Source organism: Xyrauchen texanus, chromosome 4 (assembly GCF_025860055.1).
Source record: "Xyrauchen texanus isolate HMW12.3.18 chromosome 4, RBS_HiC_50CHRs, whole genome shotgun sequence".
Taxonomy (NCBI): Eukaryota; Metazoa; Chordata; class Actinopteri; order Cypriniformes; family Catostomidae; genus Xyrauchen; species Xyrauchen texanus.
Genome location: NC_068279.1, coordinates 30,442,433 through 30,463,826, shown reverse-complemented (window position 1 = coordinate 30,463,826; position 21,394 = coordinate 30,442,433). Strand labels below are relative to the sequence as shown.

At 36.6% G+C, this 21,394-nt stretch overlaps 2 protein-coding genes across 4 annotated transcripts in view; one reads left to right on the top strand and one right to left on the bottom strand.

Annotated features, from left to right (window-relative positions):
• LOC127643291 (AT-rich interactive domain-containing protein 3A-like) overlaps nt 1-7,371 on the bottom strand; it is an 87,436-nt gene extending 80,065 nt beyond the window's left edge. For both annotated transcript variants that reach the window (XM_052125968.1, XM_052125969.1), the window contains exons 1-2: nt 7,108-7,371; nt 5,910-6,548 (exon numbers count right to left, since the gene is read on the bottom strand). In XM_052125968.1, the coding sequence (XP_051981928.1) occupies nt 5,910-6,548; nt 7,108-7,146 (678 nt within the window). In that variant the 5' untranslated portion in view covers nt 7,147-7,371. The remainder of the gene's footprint in view (nt 1-5,909; nt 6,549-7,107) is intronic.
• An 8,744-nt stretch (nt 7,372-16,115) lies between these two features.
• The window catches only part of LOC127643292 (atrial natriuretic peptide receptor 3-like), a 45,469-nt gene continuing 40,190 nt past the window's right edge, over nt 16,116-21,394 (top strand). For both annotated transcript variants that reach the window (XM_052125971.1, XM_052125970.1), the window contains exon 1: nt 16,116-17,084. In XM_052125971.1, the coding sequence (XP_051981931.1) occupies nt 16,415-17,084 (670 nt within the window). In that variant the 5' untranslated portion in view covers nt 16,116-16,414. The remainder of the gene's footprint in view (nt 17,085-21,394) is intronic.

Here is a 21,394-nt window from a genome sequence, read left to right as displayed (position 1 = left end):
TCTTGCATGGTAATTTATTGTGAACTGAAGATAAAGTGGCTCTGTATGTCCATTAATAGCTAATTTACTTCAAGTGCCAAAAGAAAATATATGGCATCTCGTAAGAAGAACCTTGCACACTGTAGCCTAAAAATAATATATCACATGTTAGCTGCTCAAACGATCATACTGTATAACATTACAACACTCAATATGAATATTGCTGTATTATTGTTGCACTATATACATGCAGTGTAAATAGTCAAAGGTTAGCTGACTTGTACAAAATGAGAGTGTTTTTTACAGATACAACATCAGTATAGACTACCTAGTATAAGTGAACTGAACATTTTGTTTATATCCCAAATGTTTGCAGACTGTTGCATGGGCTATGCCTGGCAACCAACATTACAAAGGTGTATTGAGAAATCAAACTACAATGACTCACATCTAAAATAATATTCCTATGTTTTAGAAAACAATAATGAAATATTTCTCTGGCATATTTAAGATAGGTGTCCTTGTCAGCATCTTAGTGTTGTGCTCTTATTATCTTATCCTCTCTGTTCTTAACTTGAATGGATATTACTTAAAGATACAAAGCATTTGAAATTTAAAAAGAAAAACTGTTAAAAGCAGAAATCGGTTTCGGTACATTTAGTTCTATGCTGTTTTAAAATGTCTGTACAAAGATTCCAATAAAGAAACTGGGGAAAATATTTTTATTTATTTATTTGGCTCTTTTTCCAATAAAAATAATCCACAATTCATATGGGCTGCCTTAATGATCCCACGACCAGGGTTGGGGAATAACGGAATGAATGTAACACATTTAAAGTACAAATATAAGTAATTGCATTCTACTACAGCTACAACTGAAATAATTGGTAATTAGAATACAGTTACATTCAAAAAGTTTTTTGATTACTGAAGAGATTACTTTGCATTTTATTGTCATTTGTTTCATTTAATATTTAGTCCTTTCAGATGGAAAACATTTATACATAGAAATGATGCGATCCAAAGTGCATTTGAACAGCAGTGAAACACTTTCTTATGATGTGTTACACTCATACGACAGAGAAGTAAGTTTGGAGCCTTGACACAAAATAAACCTTGTGTAAATTGTCAGCTTTATGCTACGCTAAAATACTCTTTCTAGCCATTTTACATGCAGACACAATCATATTCTTTATCAAGAAAATTCACGTTGGATCATAATTTCTTTTTTCTTGTAAGACCTTTAAATTAGGGTAAACATCTTCTTCTTGATAATATGTTTTGTATTGTTTTCCTGAAAAAAAAGAATGTATTTTAACATGTGTATTTTGTCTTACTGTACTGGCAGAGTTTTTATAGTCAAAACAAGTTAAAAAAAATCTACCAGTGCTGAAGAAGTAATCCAAAGTATTTAGAATACTTTACTGACCTGATCTAACAGCATATGTTACAAATGACATTTTACAGCATGCATTCTGTAATCTGTAGTGGAATACATTTCAAAAGTAACCCTCCCAACCCTGTCCTCGACTGCAGGATACAGGAAATCATGCAGGGCACTCATACTTTAAATTGTGTGTCTAAATGATGCCATGTGACATACAACTGCTTGAAATCACACCTCATTCTTCAGATTATGGGCAAAGTGCTGAAAAGAAAAGGAGAACATTAACAGGATAATAGTATGTATTACAATACCCAGCAAAATAGCATATACATATACATTATTCTGAGAAAGTGTAACTTCTAAACGCACTAGAAGTGGCGTATAGCTTAGTATTTGCTAAGTTTGTTCACTGTCCAGTGACTTGCAAGCAACAGCATTGCTCATAAAACGTGACACCTGCAATAAAGAGGCAAGACAAGTCTGTCTACCTGTGTTTTAATATGAAAAATACCTCTTTGCTACAGTGAAAAAGTTACATACTTTCACTGAAAGTGTTTGAGTGATGATTGAGGTCTCAGAAAAACACAGGGTTAAAGTGGATCACTCTCATTTTGACATTTCACTCTGTTTGTTTGTACAGTCAATAAGATATTGATGTCCACTAAGGTTAATGTTAAGAGATGGATTATCAGGTCTCCTAAAACTGGCAGTTGATGAAATGTTCAACAGGGATTTATAACAGTCCACCAAAGCAGGCACCTAAATAAAAAGCCATCTAAAACTGATATGACTGCTAGAATTTATATTCAATATTTCCACTGACACACATCAAAAAAGAGCCGGACACATTTGTCGGGAGGCCTGTGTTAGCTCATACCACAGGCTGCTAACAATAATGCTGCTGGGTGTATATCACAACCTCTGTGCCATATGGAGAATTTGCTCCATGCATGTGTTTTAGCTTGACAGAGACTGCATGCTGGGGAACTTAATGGCTCTCCAAAACATATGAGCAAGGCAACGCAATCAAACAGAGGGGGATACAATATGGGTGGAGCAGGCCTGTAAAGAAATGGAATTTCTTGTGTTGATACTGGAGATACGCTGTGTGTGTGTGTGTGTGTGTGTGTGTGTGTGTGTCTATTTCAAAGAAGTAGCACCAAGCATTTTAATGAAGGTGTTGGGCTTGAATTAAAGTGTGTAACTTTAGAAAACACCAAGACAGGTAATTTAAATATATCAACAGACGAACTGCCTGCATACAGCCTCAGTGTCTCACTTCCACTTGGATAAAAGTTTTGTCCCCACTTCATAATGGTGTCCAATAAAAAGAAGGTGCATATGTTAAAACCCCTGCACACTGACAACGTTTGTGTAACCACAAAGATTATTTGCCTTCCTGGCTGGGGGAGCTTTGTCTTCCTTCCAGTGATTTCACAATTGCCTCATTTCCTATTTTCTCCAGGAAATGTTTTGCTTAATTGTGAGAGCTGTAGAGTGAATTAGGTCACCATTGGCTGCCTCGAAACACTATATAATCTGTTTTGAACTGCATTTTCGAAATTAAAAATGATTATGTGTATTCAGAAGGGTTTCTAACAGTTACTTCTTGAGGATTAAGGGGCCAAACTGTCCCTTCTCAGCTCAGAACAAACACAGAGTTCAGAGTTTATAGAGCGCTAATACCCTCAGAGCCAAAAACAATACATTAGACAAATTTTACTAAAGCGGACTAGGAAAGTCTCCATTCCACAAGCTTCTGTAGTGAAACCAAACACCACTACCGGGTTTCCTACAACCTATTTAAGCCCTGCCCAGTCCACTCTATGGCCCTGTAAAAGCCTTGTTATGGGAAAAAGCCATTCTGTGAGTTATTCATGTTTGCAAAACATGGCAAAGGGAGAAGGAGAGGGAGATCAAACACAAGCCCCGAAACAAAAGTGGAGGTCAGGCTGAGTAATCACAAGATGAGAGATATTTGCTGAAGGAAAACGTACCCTCGGTTTTCTTTTTCTTTTTTCTGAGCATTAAATATTTACTTCAAATAGAGTTCGAGCTTGCTTAATTGGCCCTCTTTTTTGCCACAGTAATATAAACCTTGATTTGGAGCCTGTCAGATTAGATGTTATTTAATCATAAACTCATAAAATTATATTAGATAACCGATAAACTGCTTTAATCATGTCATGCACAATGTTTTATAATTTCTCAAAATTCATAATACTTGCACAATAAAATAAAAACCCTGCTATTTCACAAATACATCTTCAACAATCTGTATACTTCTAAAAAACAATGAATAAAAGTGAAAGTGGCAGAATGAAAAAGTATATAAATAACTTTTTAAAAAATGCACTCTAGGTACAGAATGTACTTCTCTTTGGGGACATACACTCGAATATGTTTGTCTGACTACTAGACTGTATTTTTTGTTCCTATTTCGTAATGGGTTGGCTACGAGCCGACCCGTTCGCAGCCTGAGAGGGATATCCCAGCATTACTGGGAGGGAGCCAGATTGGAATGCCACTAGGTCTAGTGTCTTGCATTCCTGCCAAAATTCTACGCAACTACTTGCTTTTTTCTCTCTCACCTCAATATTTATTTGACAATAAACGGCCATATTTAACTTTATCCTTTCCTTTCTTTCTCTCTAACGCTCTCTCCTGCCAGTGTTGATTTTAAGAATTACGCATTTTTGTTATCAGTGCAAAAAGAAGTGGTAAAAACACCCAAAGCGTAACAATTTTTTTTTATATACATGTATAATAAAGTGTAAGCAATAGGAATGGAGGAACAACACAATGCTTAATTTATATAAATGATTTATAATTGTTTGGTTTTTATATTAATTTCATAACATAATACAGAAATAAAAATAAAACATGATGAAAACAGATATTTGAGCATGCTTATACAGTTCTAGCGAAGCAATATAGCGGTATCCATTTATTGTTTTAATTATTTTTGCAAATACAGATGCCAAAAATTTGGTCACAAGTCACAACCAGTTTGGTTAATGTCTTTTATTCTTCTAAACAGCTTTTCTTATTTCACGAAGGCATTGGGGGGCTGGGTGTTGAAAAACAGCTAGTACACTGGCTCCAGTCAGTCTGCTGAATGCCATCGGCATCCTTTCATTGTTTCTACATTTCACTTGATTTGTGCAAATAGCTCAAGAGCATTTAGAAAATGCATGTCCTTGGCTTTTGTTAAACAACATGACCATGTATTTTTTATAAAGAACATAATATTTGTCTGTATTCATTTTATGTCAAAAGTGTAAATATTACTACATTTCTTATTAATTAGGCTACATATCTTGTTAAAAGCAATGTAAAAAGCTAAAAGTTGCTAAAGAAATACAAAGTTTTCTTCATGAAAATCATGAATGTCTTTATACTGAAAGGTAACTCACATTATCTGTAAACATGTTTAAATACAACCCACTATTACACTAATGGTAACTACACTATAAAATTACATTTTGTTGAAGTTTTTTTTAATAGTTGAAACCATATAAGAATACAATCAGATGAGTTATTACCCTCCATTGCATGACTCTCAATCAAAGCAGCTGTCTTTATTCAAACTGCACTGAACGCCTATACGTTAAGCCAGTGCTTACACTAATGCAGCTGCTAATGTGCATGTCTCATTTAGCAATGCATCTGAATGATCTATCATAAATAAGAAATGACAAGTCCATCCAGACTCATTCTGTATAGATCTGTGTTTGCTTAAGAGCCTCACTCTCAGTGTATCACTCTAAATAATCCCCAGAGAACACTGTGGAACTATACTGCTGCAGCATAACTCGCAAAAAATCTCATGCCATAACCCTGAATTTCCAATGTACAGGTGCACTAGCCTACCTTGAAGAACAAGCTCTTCCAGTTTGAACGTTGAAATAGTATTTTGCATTTTTTCACAAATATGTACTGACACAACAAATGCAATGATTCCAAAAAATATAATCTTCATGCATGTTGCAAAAACATAAAAGTCAGACATAAATAATTAAGTGGTTAATATTTTATGCAACTATTAAAATATAGCTGTCATATGTATATATTCAAGTCATAACTAGCATATGCATAGTAAGTATACCTATCAAAAGTATGCTGTAATGGCACATTGATGCAGGGAATATTATTTTCATAGGCCTACTCAAAATATACATGATCCAAGTGTCTGAACTGTATAGTTTGTACAAAGATTACTTTAAGACCAAGCATTAAAGTCCTAATGCTGGTTCAGTATATTGCACACTTATCAGCCTGTTTCTCACCAATATCCTAATAGATGCTTCAGAGCTTCAGTATAGGCCAAAATGTTTCTTATTTATGTGACTACTGGCTGTGTTGTTGATTAAAATAATGGGAGTTCAGCAAGTAGTTTCACACAGGACTGAAAAAAAAATCTCACTTCATGCTTTCAAACTTTGCACATTACTAAGCACCATACAGTTTACCAGAGTGCGCATTCAATGGTTATAACAGTGCATTACTAAAATCTACCTACAGCACTCACGATGGGACATACCTGTTTGAACTGTTCCTCATAAGTCCATTCGTGGTGCTGAGATTGTGCTTGGGATGCCAGACCACTGGGTGATTCAGCCTGTCTTGGAGCTGCATAAGAAGGCTGGACTCTGGACAGATGTGTATGGGTACTTTTTGGAGATTGTCCCGCACCTGTATAAATAGCATGGCGTGGTGGGTAATGAGCTAGGGGTCCTTCCAAATCTTCATCCCCTCCACACTCATTCATACTGTCATCTTCCTCTAAATCCCGGTCTTCATCATCAATGCCGCGGTCCAGGTCTGGGTCATCATCATCATCATCATCGATGTCGGAGTGGACCGTATGCTCACCGGGGTGGCCTAAGCTCGCCATGGGAAATTTATGGGCTCCCCCTTCTAACACACCCCTGACCGCTGCTTGATAGTGGCGGAATGCGAGAGCTTGCTGTTGGATCTGGGACTCCACCATAGACCTGATGTCTTTCTCCTTCTCGGCTTGCCGGAGCTTCTCCTCCAGAGCGAGGCGAGCCGCCTGCTGTCGCTGAAGGTTCTCCATGACCGCCTCCAGCTTCATCCCACCGCCGCCGCTCGACTGACTGTGCGCGCTGGAGGAGTTGACCAGCACAGGAAGAGTGTTCACCGACGAGAAAGCGGCTTGCTGTGGGCAACAAACAACGTGTCAAATAATATTAATCAAAATTTTAGCTGCAATTAATAGCAGCAAAACACTGTGCGCATACATTCAAAGTGCAAATACTTAACAGTTTTCTCTGTAGTAGCATACAGATCAAATCAGAGTAGCACAATTTATATCTTAAAAGTACTTTGGATGTAGATGCTTGATTAGGCAATCGTGGGTTCCTATGGAGATTCGAACACTAACATGATCATTTGCGCAACATGCCCGACGGTCAATATCTAGAAAGTTGCAGAATCAATTGTAAATAGCCTCCTTCTCATTTTTGAAGCGACTTTGAAACAGCAGAAATGTGTCAAAAAGTATAGATTTGCTGTATGGGTAGCTAGCCTATAGGTCGAAGTGCAGCGTGTCTATAGGCTAGCATAACAGAACTTGAGCAAGTTTGTAAACAGCCATTGCAATGATAGCCTACGTGCATGATAAGACTGTCTGAATGTAAGTAAGTAAATACAAATAATTTGACATGCCAAATACGAGGATATATCTGTTCGACCAGAGGAGCAGAGCTCACGCTTACCAGTGCAGATTTAGTTGCTATGCTTGTGTTGTCAACCATGCTTCTCCCGTCAGATGCGACGAATTTTTGAAAGTGGCCCTTTTCCCCCAAACAAAGTCAGAAGTGGTTGTATTCCCGTCTCAACATCTAGCTCAATGTCGTGAACTTGGAGAAAGTGTTCGCTGAGTGAAAACGGGTTCTCTGAGCGATTTGGCAACAAGTGTCTGTAACTGTAGCGAGAATGACCTCTGAGGACAAGAGATCAGACCAGTCCCTCTGTCTTCATCTGCTCGCCCTCTACACGTCAATAGACAGATGAATTTAAGGCAATCAGGGCAGGGTCTGCACGCAGCCAACAGAAATACAGCTGAGCTTCCGGCGCGCGGTGGGATTCAACCACGGTAGCCTACTTCAAACTTTATAGCTATTAATCCATATACAGTCGTTTCCATTAGGTTTTAATACGTTCTAGTTAACTATAGCGACGTATCACAAAATTAATGTTTCGTCTTGGAGGATTACAATTTTGAAAGCGTTGTTCAACCGTGTGTTGTAAAATTGTTGTAGGCTAAAACATTATTTTTGGTTTTCGTGCGTAAAGCGCACATGATAAAGTAGGCTGGTAATTGTAATCTTGCTCAAACAAGCTGTCCTTCGAAACAAATCCACCCACTATTTATATCTATGAACAATAGAAGCGAGAGAGTTGTGTCTAAGCGAAATATGAGGTTTGCAAATGTTGTTTCGGACCGTATATGCCTGCCAAAGAACTTGATTACATTTAATCAATTTGTGATATAGCCTAAACGTTATGAATTTCAGAGCAAGCCTTTTACTGTAAAGTCTACTAAACGTGGTCGCTGTTTGTTGCCAATTTAAGCATTTAAATGCTTCTCTTACGTATATAAATAAGAAAATCCCTGCACACTTTATTAAATGCATTGCACAAAGAGTTTACTGAACCTTTTTAAACACCGGGTTTGATTGAGAACATGTGCATTTCACACATTGGATTGACCTGTTTTAAAATATAATATGCTGCGAGGGTATGTTCACACAATATACAGAATAAAAATCAACTCATTGACCAGCATGCAGACAGACAGTACTGATAAATATCACTGAGTGTTGGTCCTCTGTAAATACACCCTTCTGACTGCAGAACATATAATTGCCATTCACCCTGCAATTATCCAAGATTTGTAATTATGGAACCGATAAACAGACTTACATTGAATTCCATATAATTTCAGTGAAGTACATTAGTCATTACACAGTTCTTAGGGTTTTTAACTATGTTGTGGTAACGAAGCCTGCAGTGTTTGTCTAATTCTTGACTCTTGCCTTTGCAAAGAATCTTGTGGGAAACATGGATGAACACATTTTATTCAACTATGTATGTGCAGAACATTTGGCTGCCATAAATGTAATGTCTGAACTAGTCCAGATAGCAATAAATAGCAGGTAATTTCTCCCATGACCCCTCTGCTCTGTGATTATGATGAAATAACCCATTATCTTTTGACCCCAATAACTCCTGTGAGAATCCTGTGTTGCTTTAAGCCCTCAAACTGTTGAGCAAAATTGATAATCATCCCAGGCTTACAATTCATTAGAGTTAATGCAAGGCTAAGGTCTTGCACTGACACTGATTGGGATAGAATGATGGTTAATGTGTTTGACACTGTGAACTTGAGTTGCAAGAAATACAGTATCTCAATAATGGGATAGCATTTACACACTTTACACAATAAATAAACTGTAATGTTTGCACATATTATAAGGACACATATCAGAGATCTAATATTATAATAATAATTATTATTATAATAATATTCATACTAAAGAGAAGTATGAAGTTGCCAATGAAATGTAAAAGTTCTGTTCAAACAATTTGAGATAACAAACCTGAGTTTTAAGAGGATTAATAGCCACATAACACATAGAACATAAAATATGAGCTCTTTAACATCGCCACCTGCTGTTTATTGTCGCTAAACGCATCAAGAGAACTCTCACCAAAGTGTACAGTACAGAGGAATGATTCCAAAACGCTTCTCAAATCTATATATTTGTTAAAACCAAAAAATAGTTGCCATATACATCAGCTACATATATATCATGGTGTCAACCAAGACCATAGCCATAGATTATAGATGTTACATTATTAGAATTTGCTTGATGTAGGCCTATAGATTTCTTATATTACATTTTTCATGGTTCCGTTCGGCTATAATATCTGACCAGCATGCTATAAAATTACTCAGCATAAAATTTACTGGAAATGTCAGATTATTTTGCATGGTACCCACATCTTCAGAAACACTTAGCTAATGAAAGCATGAAAGTATTTATGCCTTGCATCAGCTCTAAGATTGCAACTGAGTGAATTCAATAACACTAATACATTGGCTGGCTTAATAGATCAGAAAAAGAACACTGACGTTATTCAAGACAAACCAAAAATACAAAATGACATCAGAGACTTTGACTCACTTATAATACAATCATCATTACGACAAAGTGATGTCTACACTTAGAATTTAAGCCATGGATGCAAAGCTCCTGTAAATAATTTGAATGCAAACCAGAATTCTTCTACTCAAAAACTGTGATGCAAGTTCAGAGATTTGCTCATTTCATTTTCTGATGGGTCACATCCTTTGATTTTTCCTTTATCTAAAATTTTAACCTGACCTTGGCTTTAGTGAAAATCAAATTTGTTAAAAAAAAATTCAAACCTAATGTTAAGTGCTTTTCGAGAGGATGATCCATATTTTTCTTCAAAAAAATAATGATTAAATTAGTGTATAGGAGCAATAAAAAAAAAAAAGAACAATAACAAAAACGTTCCACGCATTCGAAAAGGGAAGGCACGTCATGAGTAGAGGGCGGCGGCAAATAAGCACAATATTTTAAAACCAGCTTATAGAATCCTGCTGAATTTGGAACAATCAGAACAATAGAACGAGATTTGATAGTTTCAGGTTGATTCTAATAGGAAATATTCAGCAGTGGACTGCAGGAATTGTTGAGGGACATTAGGCTATCTGGGTGTGTTTAAAGTCAGTTTTTCTCTCAACAATAAATCAAGTGCAAGAGGAAAATGTATGATTTGCACAACATAACAAAATATCATGAGGCATCTGCAAAATAATGATGCTAGACTTTTTCTTAGAATTATCTTTTCTTCAAGCCATGTTTATAAATAAATTCAACCTGCTGGTCCCAATGCCTTTTTTAGTGGATGTGTGAAGTCAGTTCACCGCAGATGTTTATCACTTTAATAGACATGTTCCATAATGTTTGACAATATGAAAATGGCCAACACTTTTTTTTATCTTCATTTTGAACAGTATGTTTTGCTTTATATTGTATATTGTAAATCTTTTGGCTTGAAAAGTGTACATTGCATCTTTCTTTAAAATAAATGCCACTTGAACTGACCTTTTGTTATTGAATATAATAACATTAATTTATATTTGTAAGTTTTGCTTATTTTGGACCACTGTAATGTGTATTCAATACACTTCTCACACAATTTTCTTCAACACATATTCCAGTGTATGCATGTACCCATTCTCTGTCATGAGTTAAAGCTCCTCTTAGCATATTTTGTGATCTCTGAACAAATAATCCTTGCAAAGCACCAGAATATGATTGATTGTAAGATAAATGAAGGACATCAATATGTTGACCAAGATATTCTAGTCAGCTGCTGGAAGAGATTTGAGGAAATGGCAGCAGATGGTTAAATCAATACAGATCAGGAATATTGATTTCAGAAAACTTGTCAGGAGGGTCAATATAAAAATAACTGTGGATTTTGCCTTTTCTAATTAGAACGCCATAGACTGAAACATGTGCCATCTTTTGAATGCAGCACAAGTATTGCTGAATCACATTAACAAACACATTTTGACCAACCAGTGAATATGTCTCACATGACTGATCATTATGATTTACACATAATCATATTCTTTGTTATGCATAATAATAATCCTTATGTGTGATATGGGTTATACTGTATATTATAACATATATGATATGTTATTTTAAATCACTTTAAATGATTGCTTTAAAACATTGCTGCTCAGATCAGTTGGTGCTTTCCTCCACAGGTTTCCTAAAAAAGCCAACATCCAATAACCTTTTATAATAATAATACGACTGTCATATGCACCTAACACATTGTTATGCTTAAAGAGATGTCTATAAATCAGTAGTCTGGTACACACTTGTAATTAGACAGTATTGATGTCATTTTTATGAAAAATCTCTGGATTAAAAGAAAGACTGGCAACTGTAATCTTCTTCTGCCCTCTTTTTGAGTGCCTGTAGGCTAATTATCCCCCTCATGACCAATTACTCATGACTGCTGTAGCACTTTATTTTAAACTGTATTAAACATTTATCATGTGCCCTTTTGCAGACTATTTATAGTCCATACCATTATAATACAAGTGTAGTGTATTTTTTAGCTCAGTCTTCATCTGATCCTTACTGTACATATTGTGAATGAATGAGCAAGAGTTAAAAAAGACTGATTTAATCTGAAAATCCATCTTCATCTGGAAAATACCATGTTGGATATTGGGTGCAAATTACAAAGATTTTAGTACTGTCATTTGCCTGGATGCTTTTGAGTGGGACAACCAGTAGATGTCTCCATCATCAAACCATTAGCACATCAGTAGTACCTTTAAAGCTTGGGATTAATCAGGTGCTTACTGGCAAATTAACAAAAATATGTTTTTCTTGGTTATGACAAGACATTTTTATTCTGACCATGATCTTGGACAGATCCACTGTTCAAAGTGCTCTCCTTTTGGAAACTACAGTATGGTTCTCACTAAGCTGAAGTCCCAAACACCTAGAAGTATATTTGTAAGCCTTTCCAGATTGACAATATATGATATCTTTAGACATTACATTTGATCATGGCATAATTAAATTTCCAAGTGTCTGTGATGGCAAATTAAGGTAATTTTAGAGTCAAAATCAGTGTAAATTTAACAACTTTTCAGTGAGTATTGGTATCAGATAAACTTGCTAATGGCTTGTTAGAAACAAAGTACACAAGTAAAATTTGCACTAATGTAGGAAAAAGGAAAGGGGCAAACACATTTTAACAACTGGGTAATTTGATGACGCAGATGCAACTGTTATTGCTAAATTATTTAAAACATTAACAAATTACTAGTAAACATGAGTAAATAGTAACCTATCCACTCAGAGGTTAGACTAACTCTATAGGTTCCTATACATCTATAGGAACCGAGAGATGAGCTGGTATTTCCGAATGACATCCTTTGGTTGTTGGAAACCATGACTTTGCAGGCCACAAACTGGAGACATTAATCTAGCAAAATCAGGATTAATGCGGAACACAGCTCACCCTCTCACTCACACTAACAGATGACTACAATTACATGAGCACAGTGACCAGCAGAGTGGTGCTATCTTAAATGCCCCATCTGAGCATCATCTGAGCATCTAGAAACCTCTGAATTCAACAGAGTTTTTGTACTTCAAGGTGCTGTGGGAAGTCAAATAGGGCTAGTTATAATATTCATGAGTAAACTACTTTACAGATTCTGAAACTTTGCATCGATAGAGGAGATGTTTGTTTCCTACTCAGAACACATTTTTATTCTACATTATAAATGCCCTTTTGTTTACCACAGTTCTTTCATTTCTTTTAGTTCTTTAATTGTATAACAGTTGCATTTGTAATGCCATAAACACAAGAAAGACCATGGATGGCTCCTCATTACAGTGGTTAGTTAAGTGGTTAGTCTTTCTTAAAAAATAAACTGTTTATTTGTTAACAATAATAGCCTAACACATTTAACACCACTATTTTAATACAACTTCCACAGTTTTAATGAAATATTCTGTTACAGATTACTGTAATAAATGTTAGTAAGGGTGTTGTTGATGTGTAGTTGTAAAAATAGAGTGTTGATGGCGTAGTTACTGGTAATCAGAAGGTTGCTGGTTCGATCCCCACAGCCACAGTTGTGTCCTTGAGCAAGGCACTTAACTTCACATTGCTCGGGGAGGATTGTCCCAGTAATAAGCGCACTGTAATTCACTTTGGATAAAAATGTCTGCCAAGCACATAAATGTAAAAAGTCTTGTAATTAGAGGGTTGGTTCACCCAAAAATGAAAATTATCCCATCATTTACTCACCCTTAAGCCATCCTAGGTGTATAAAAAAGAGAGGTGTACATTCTTCTTTCAGCCAAACGCAACCAGAGTTATATTCGGAGTTACAATCGGAGTATATACTGGCTCTTCCAAGCTTTATTATGGGAGTGAATGGTTTCTTAGATTTTGAAGTCCAAAAAAGTGAATTCATCCTTCAAAGAAGTAATCCATACGACTCCAGGGGGTTAATAAAGGCCTTCTGAAGTGAAGCGATGCGTTTTTGTGAGAAAAATATCCATAGTAATACAAAACTATAATCACTGGCTTCCGGAAATGGCCGTCCACGTGTTCATTAGCTTCCTCTATCCTCTGCGTTTTTACGTTCGTCCCTTCTCACCGGAGCTTATGCTATGCCTACGTCATATGCCGGAACTTGAATCTCTCATGAACGCACGGACGGCTGTTCCCAGAAGCCAGTGATTATAGTTTTTAAAGTTATAAATATGGATATTTTTCTAACAAAAACGAATCTCTTTGCTTCAAAAGGCCTTTATTAACCCCCTGGAATTGTATGGATTACTTTTATGATGGATGCACTTTTTTGGGCTTCAAAATCTAAGGTACCATTCACTCCCATAATAAAGCTTGGAAGAGCCAGTATATACTCCGATTGTAACTCCGAATATAACTCTGGGAGCGCACCTCACATTTTGGGAACCACTGACGAGTAATAAACCCATCGATTAGATTGAGAAATTAGCAAAACCCAAAACAACAGCTGATCTGTTCCCAGAATTAAAACAGTAAAACAAGAAACATAAATCACAAAACTTTCAAGTGATATTAAAAACTATGACTTTAGGATAACAACTTAACTTACAAGAGGTTCAAAACATAAACATAATTATTAACGTTTTAATACCTAGGGATCATTTGAGAACAATTTTGTGATCCAGTTACCACAGTAATCCCAGGCGAGAACTACACCCAGATCACAGAATAAAAGACACTCTCAGCATTCTGCATCTCAGAAAACAGGGAGTCTGATATTTATGCGGGAGTACAGTGGGTTTGCCAGGACTGTCGTACTTTGCCCATTAGATAATTACAGGGACATACTTCAGTGCATATCACTGAACAGGTCATTTAGTTACTGTTATCTTTAGATCCATTTTGTTTATTCAGCCTACGTGTGTAATGCCTATGGGGGCAATCAAAAGTGCTGGGATTCAGAACAGTCTCATTGACAGACTCAGCACACCATTTAACAGTGACGTGAATAAGAAATGTTTCGTCTGTAGAGTTTGGCTGAGTCTTTTTTTAATCTGCCACTAAATCTGTCCTGCTGTAATGCCTTTTTATTCTGCTGTGTGCTTGCTTTTACTCTCGAGTCTTACCATTAAATTGATGCCTCATATAAATATGCTTATGTAAGATGTTGCATTCATAACCATACTATATATACATATATGACATTTATTATAAATGTTTTGACAATCATGTGTTGTTTTGCATCTCCCACTAGATGTTGCTCTGATAATGTTTGAAATATTGGGTAAAGCTCAATATTTGTAACACATAAAGATGGATATGCGGGACAGAAAACAGTTAGCTATCAAGTAATAATACCAGCAATGTAATAGAGAATATGATTTGACAGAACAATATTAACATTTGATGTTTCTGTTTAAGTTACAGTTTGCAAATCATTTAAACAGGCAAAATTAGGCCATTTTATTGGGTAGATTCTGGCTTTAATCAAAGGGGTATGCTATTATTTTTTTCTTTGGACTGATTATTATATAACAATAGTTCAGTAATTTTTTTTGAATTAAAGTTAAACATAAAAATATATCAAAACTTAAATAAGAATAAAAACAATAGAAAAGGAATTCAAAGCGATATCACAGTACAGTGTCCATTTTACACATAGACTATTACATCATCAAACAACAGTTAGTTCCGGTCCTCGAATCTGCTTTTTTTTAATTTATTTCACCCCACTTCTCTGTATTTGTGGCTTTTCAAATAGTAGTGGGGGTTTTAATTCATAGTTAATTTATATTTTATTTACAGATTTGTTCAGTGAACATTTTTGGAGATTGTATATTTACTCCAGTAGGTGGCGACAACTGAGCGTATTTGATGCTTAAATTGAATAATTTAATCAGAGAGAGTCATTCACCACTGCAACAAGTGAATGAGAATGATTTGTTTACTTAAAAGATTCCTTCAAAAACACTGATTAATTTACGAACCAAACACCACTAGTTCAAAACAGAATTTGAGTGCAGTTTGAGGGCATGTGGGGGATGCTTGGCTGCTTTTGGATCTATTTTGCAGACAAATAAAAAATGTATGAACTAACTGGCCAATTTCGATTATTTTATTTTTATGAATTCATATTAATATCAATATTTTTTCTATACATGTTTGTGACTGGCAGGGGCGTAGATTCCAGGGGAATCCGTATATCATCAGCACAGCTGTCATTACTTGCGGCATGAGGCCGCAGCAGCACTTTTTCTCGTGTGATATTGCTTACAGTAGCCTATAATTGCATTAGAAAAAAAGTTAACGGACAAGCAGCTCCACAAATGGTTAGGTCTTAATTACAGTTTCAGTGTTCTCACGTAATTACTCGTAAGCACTAAACACTGTTATGTAAAGTCAGACCAATTAGAACAATATCTAAATAGTCGATATAACTTTTGAACACGCTTGCGTTCCAGACTGAAATTGTAGGCTGTAATGAATAAGGGACACTGTAGCTTTAAGGAGGGGGCGGGCTGCGCAGAGATGACGCTTGAATAGTAATGAAGGGATGCTTCAAAATTCCTCCTAGACCGCAGCGTGTGTGGTGAGTGACCAGCCGCACACTTCACACATCCTAACAAGAGTCATTACACAGGGAACCGGAGAGTTTAGACAGAGCTCCAGAGAAGACTTCAAACAGGGGGAAGAGGGCCTTTGGAGAGACTTGCTGGAGCACACACGACACAACTCAGTCATTAAAAGAAATTGTGGGATTCTGACATACTAAGTGAAATTAAGGATACGACTTCATTTATATGACCATTTATCTTGGGATAGCAAAATAACTTTCAAAAAGCTTAGGACTCAGTGCAAAAGATCAACAGTTACTGCGTTCATTGATTTAAGAACATTTAAAAAATGTCATGTTTTATGTCACTCTGCCTGTGCATTTGGGTATCACTCATGATGCCTGGCAGCACAAGTACACTGAATGAGAACATCAACGTGCTGGTCCTGTTGCCTCTCAATAACACATACCTGTTTTCATACCCAAGAGTTTTTCCAGCTATTGATTACGCGAGAAAAACCCTTGGCATAAAAGAGCCGTTTGCGGGACTGACATTCACTGTGCACTATGAGAACTCGGCGTGCGGGATGGATGCTCTGTACGCGCTGGTGGACATGCAGAGAGACGAGCGTCCCGACCTGGTCCTCGGTCCGGTGTGCGAGTACGCGGCCGCGTCGGTGGCGAGAGTGGCGTCGCACTGGAACATCCCATTAATCTCAGCAGGTGCTTTGGCCACCGGCTTCAGCAATAAAAACAGCGAGTACTCGCATCTCACGCGGATAGCTCCAACTTACCTGAAAATGGCGGAGACGTTCCAGGCGATGTTCGTTCATTTCGGCTGGAGAACGGCACATTTGATTTACGATGATGATAAAGATGAGAGAAACTGTTACTTTACCTCGGAGGGGGTTTATACCGTCCTAGAAGAGAACCACATCGCTACAGATGTCTTTGTGTTCAACTCTCACGAAGAGAGGGTAGACGCCGACGAGATCGTACAGTCTGTCTATGGGCGTGAAGGTACACTAATTTACTCATTTGTTGTGATTTAGGAGATGCATCTTCTTACAGTATAGGGAACAATCTGAGGTTAGGTGATGGCTTGCACATGTGGAATTGATGGCATTTCATTGTTGAGTCTGAGCTTTTCATTCCCTAGACTAGCTATTTTAACAATTAAAAAAATTAATAAAAAAACATTATAATATATATGCTTCATGTGGTAACTTCTAAATGATCTGGTTTAAACTTTTTAGGTAAAGTGAACCAACCTGAGTGCATTGGGTTACACCAACAAAACTTAATTTTTAAGGGTTTGATCTGGTGGAAATAGCTCAATTACAGTTTTCCACTTTTTACAGTGAAGACCACAACACAACAAGTGGTAGTAATTCACATTTATAAGCTACGAAATAGATCAGGTTGCATGTTTCCAAATAGTCACGATAACAAGAAAACGCATGAGAACATTTTACCATTGCAAGTGAATGATGTTTATAGAACATGGGTGAAGGCCTAATAATGCAGAATTATCTTTTAAGCATTAACTTTACAAAATCAGGTTAATTTTATTTGGACAAAACACAAGCAGGTCCTGTGTCTGGAAACAAGTAATTTCTTTGATTATTTTTCCATGTATACTGAGTAAATAAATTCTTGGTGATGTGACCTTGCACTTGCTGTCAGCACCCATCAGACACCTTTAAGAGCAAATTATTTGATTTATGTTTGATACTTTTTGTCACCGTTGATACTTGGTAATCATATATATAGATCCAGTCACACATTCTCTTTTTGGTTCTGAAAGTGTCCGGAACATCCTGCAGAGGTTTAAAACTTGGTTTGGAAAAGTAAACAGTCATTGCAAACTCTTCAAACATGCTGGTGTTTTCAAAAAACAAACAAAAAACGAACAAACAAACATGGTTTGTTCTATGAAACAGTCAAACTTCAATATATTGTAGAGAATATTTGCTTTTAAAAATTTCTGAAAATTCTGTTGTCAGATTTTTTGTTCCGCTTTCTGTAGTAAGTTGTGACCCACTTTGCTTGTTCACATTCAAGTCTTATATTATCTAGTCAGTTTAGTATATTTGATGGAAGGCCTCTCCAAATAAAATTTTGTGTCTCTGGAAATGGTGTTTGACACCAAATGATAAAAGCCGAAAGGGAACACCTATATACCCTACTGGAGAACATGATGCCAGGAAAGGTGTAACACAGAAGAGCAATAGAGAAAATAAATGGAATGAAAATTTGTCCTAACTCCTGTCCAAATCATCTTGGCTGCACTACAGTAGACATTGCTACAGGTTTTTAAAGATAAGCTAGAGGTCAGTTACATTCCATTATAAAGCATGTGGAAAAATTATCAGAATTTTGACAGGCAGCCAACACAGAGCAAGAGCTGTTGGAATTTTGGGGAGCAGTTGTAGGCTTTAGTACTTCTCTTGACATCCTTGAGCACTTTTTAACAGCTTCTCTCAAGGCGAGTAAAGTCATGTGCTGTTTGCCTGGCTGAATCTCAGTCAATAGTTGAGGATACAGCCTCTCTAAAGCTCACTGCTACTCTTGGTGTTAGACACATTATGGTGCTAATAGATATGCCTGCTATCAAAACTATTAACTGTGTGAAGTTTTAGTCTGGTTTCAAACATCATATCTGTCTGCCTCAAATACTGTTTTACAGAAAGTCTGACTGACCTCTTTACTTATCCTGTTTCATAAACAGTGCATTTCTCACATTCTTACCAAGGATTTTGACGATTTTCGAAAATATACAGATATCCCTTAATACAGAGGCCCAGCACAAGGCCTTGCCCCCTGTATCCAGGGGCGAAAATTTTATCAAAATGTTGGGGGGGACAATAAACATAACAATTCTCAAGAGCAATTTTTGAAGGGGACACCAAAGGGTTTTTTGTTGTTGCCCCGTTTGCATTTGTATTATTTTATTTCATAAACAATTATTTTAAGAATATATCATTATATTATTTACAATACACATATTTTAATGATATTTTAGGGGGGACAACCCTCAGATAGGCCCATCCTAAAGCAAGATGCTAAGAAATGTATACATACTACAAAGTTGCCAATATTAAAATAATGTTTTCTGAATGGATTGTAATTGTAAAATTAATCCATATAACAAAACTAGAAGAATAATCTCTGTGACAAAAATAATGTAGTCTCACTACGGCCCCCCTTAAAAACATAAGAGTGACCTGGCCCTGACAGAAAAAGTTTGGGTACTCCTGAACTAAAGCAGATTGCATGAACTCTGGTCATTTAAGGAATGTTCCACCAATTCTGAAAATGTCTGTATAGCAGACTGAAAAGGGTTGGAGGTGTCTTTGGGCTGTTTTGACACTGTTAGGGTTAAAGCTCTCAAGGCTTTTTAATAATGCTTTCCCTTTTTCTACCAGTTCACAACAGCTAATGATGTATTAAGAGGTCCTTACAATGTTAAAATCATCAGAACAATTAAGAGATAAAATATGGAATGCAAATCATTTAAAGCATACAAAAACAGTCATATATTTCCTTAGATCTGTCCTTCACAGACAATGCAGAGATTTGAACATGGAATCTCAGTGATGGGATGCATTTTTAGGCTACCACCCAAACACTCAAGGCATCATTTTACTTCAGTGGAAAATTAATAGTTTACCTGAAAATGAAAATTCTTTCTATATTTAGATCCCCTTATGTTTTATTTTTTCTGTGAATACAGAAGTGAGTTTTGAAGAATCTTTATACAGCTTTTGCCATACAATAAAAGTTTGATTGCTGTCAAGTTAAAAAGAAGGACCATGAGTGTCATAAAAGTAATTCATAGAACTTAAGTATTCTGAAGGCATTCAGTTGGTTAGTTTGAGGAACAGACCGAAATGTAAATCATTATTCACTGATAATCTTGGCCTCCCCTGAAGTTTGCATGAAAGTCCCTTTCAAGGCAAATCAGTTCATTTTACCATCTTTGGAATGCTCTCGGGCAGGCTGCGGGCAGCTATATTTCTATTCAAGTACTCCTATCTATTTGAATGGGGAAAGGCCAAAATTTCCAAAATGGCTTGTCAAGATTATGATCTGACAACACTGGTATCATAAATTGTGCTTCTTTACCTCAGATTACCTCGAGTTGATAGGTGATGTCTGTATCTAAAAGGCTCTTTTACCCATAAAACGCCACTTCCTTTTCTACATCTGTTCGTTGTAACACTAAAAGACAAGTGGCTGTTTTTCTAATGAATGTTAATGGAGGAGATGCTTCAGTACACTGAATAAACTGCTTGTGTGTAGAAACAGCTCATAACTTAATGAATTGACTGCTTGTCTGCTAATCTTCAACATGTTTTTCATTAAATAATCCCTTTGAAGTTAACTTTATATGCTTACTATGAAAAAAATCCAGTTTTAGAAGAGAATACACAGACAAATTTGCAAGAGGTGGGATTCATTTCATGGCTCTAACCATTCATTTGTACAGTATTCGCAAATGGTGATTTGCTGTTGTAAAACTTATTTGACCATTATGCTTTCTTCAATGGAAGAACTGCAAATCTCCTCCTTTATAAGACAATCTCTGGCATTGTGTAACTACACATGTGAGAGCTAATGACATAGTCATTTTTTACAATTTTACAATCTACAAAAGTAGACTAGCATCCAAACTAAAAGAAGCATTGCTGAAATTTTACAGATTGGGACAGGTGACCAGATAGTTGGCTGTGGCACTATGGTCATAAAAGTTTGTGTGTATATTACCAAAAATTATAGACATAGCCACTGTATAAATTTGCATATATTTTCAACGCTAAATGGCACAGCCTGTTCCATGAGGTAGATTGCTGACATTAGAATTAGTATTCCAGGCATGTAGGCACCTCATTGTTATGTTTTCAGGGGCTTGTGAAAGGTGGTGGAAGTACTGTAATAGCGAGTATTGATACAGTACAGAGGGTGAAGTTGCAGATGTATCTGGGTATCTTGGGTAAGTTTATTTGCATGTCATTTAAACTTCAAAAATGCATATCACTGCAACATTCAATAGTTCCCCTTCTGTCAATCACTTCAACGTTGTGTCGAAGAAGCGACACTAGGGGTCTCTCTTGAGCGCCGAATATGGCTCTGATCTATGAAAAAAGGCCAATGAGAACTAGGCAGACAGTATTTGCATACCCCGCCCCCAGACATACAGGTATAAAAGCGGGGAAATACGTCGAGTTCATTCAGAAACTTTCTTCGGAGCCGATGGTCATGTATGCAGTCAGCTGCGAGTTACACACCCGTTCCTGTTCCTCTGACGCTTGCCTGCTGTTGGAACT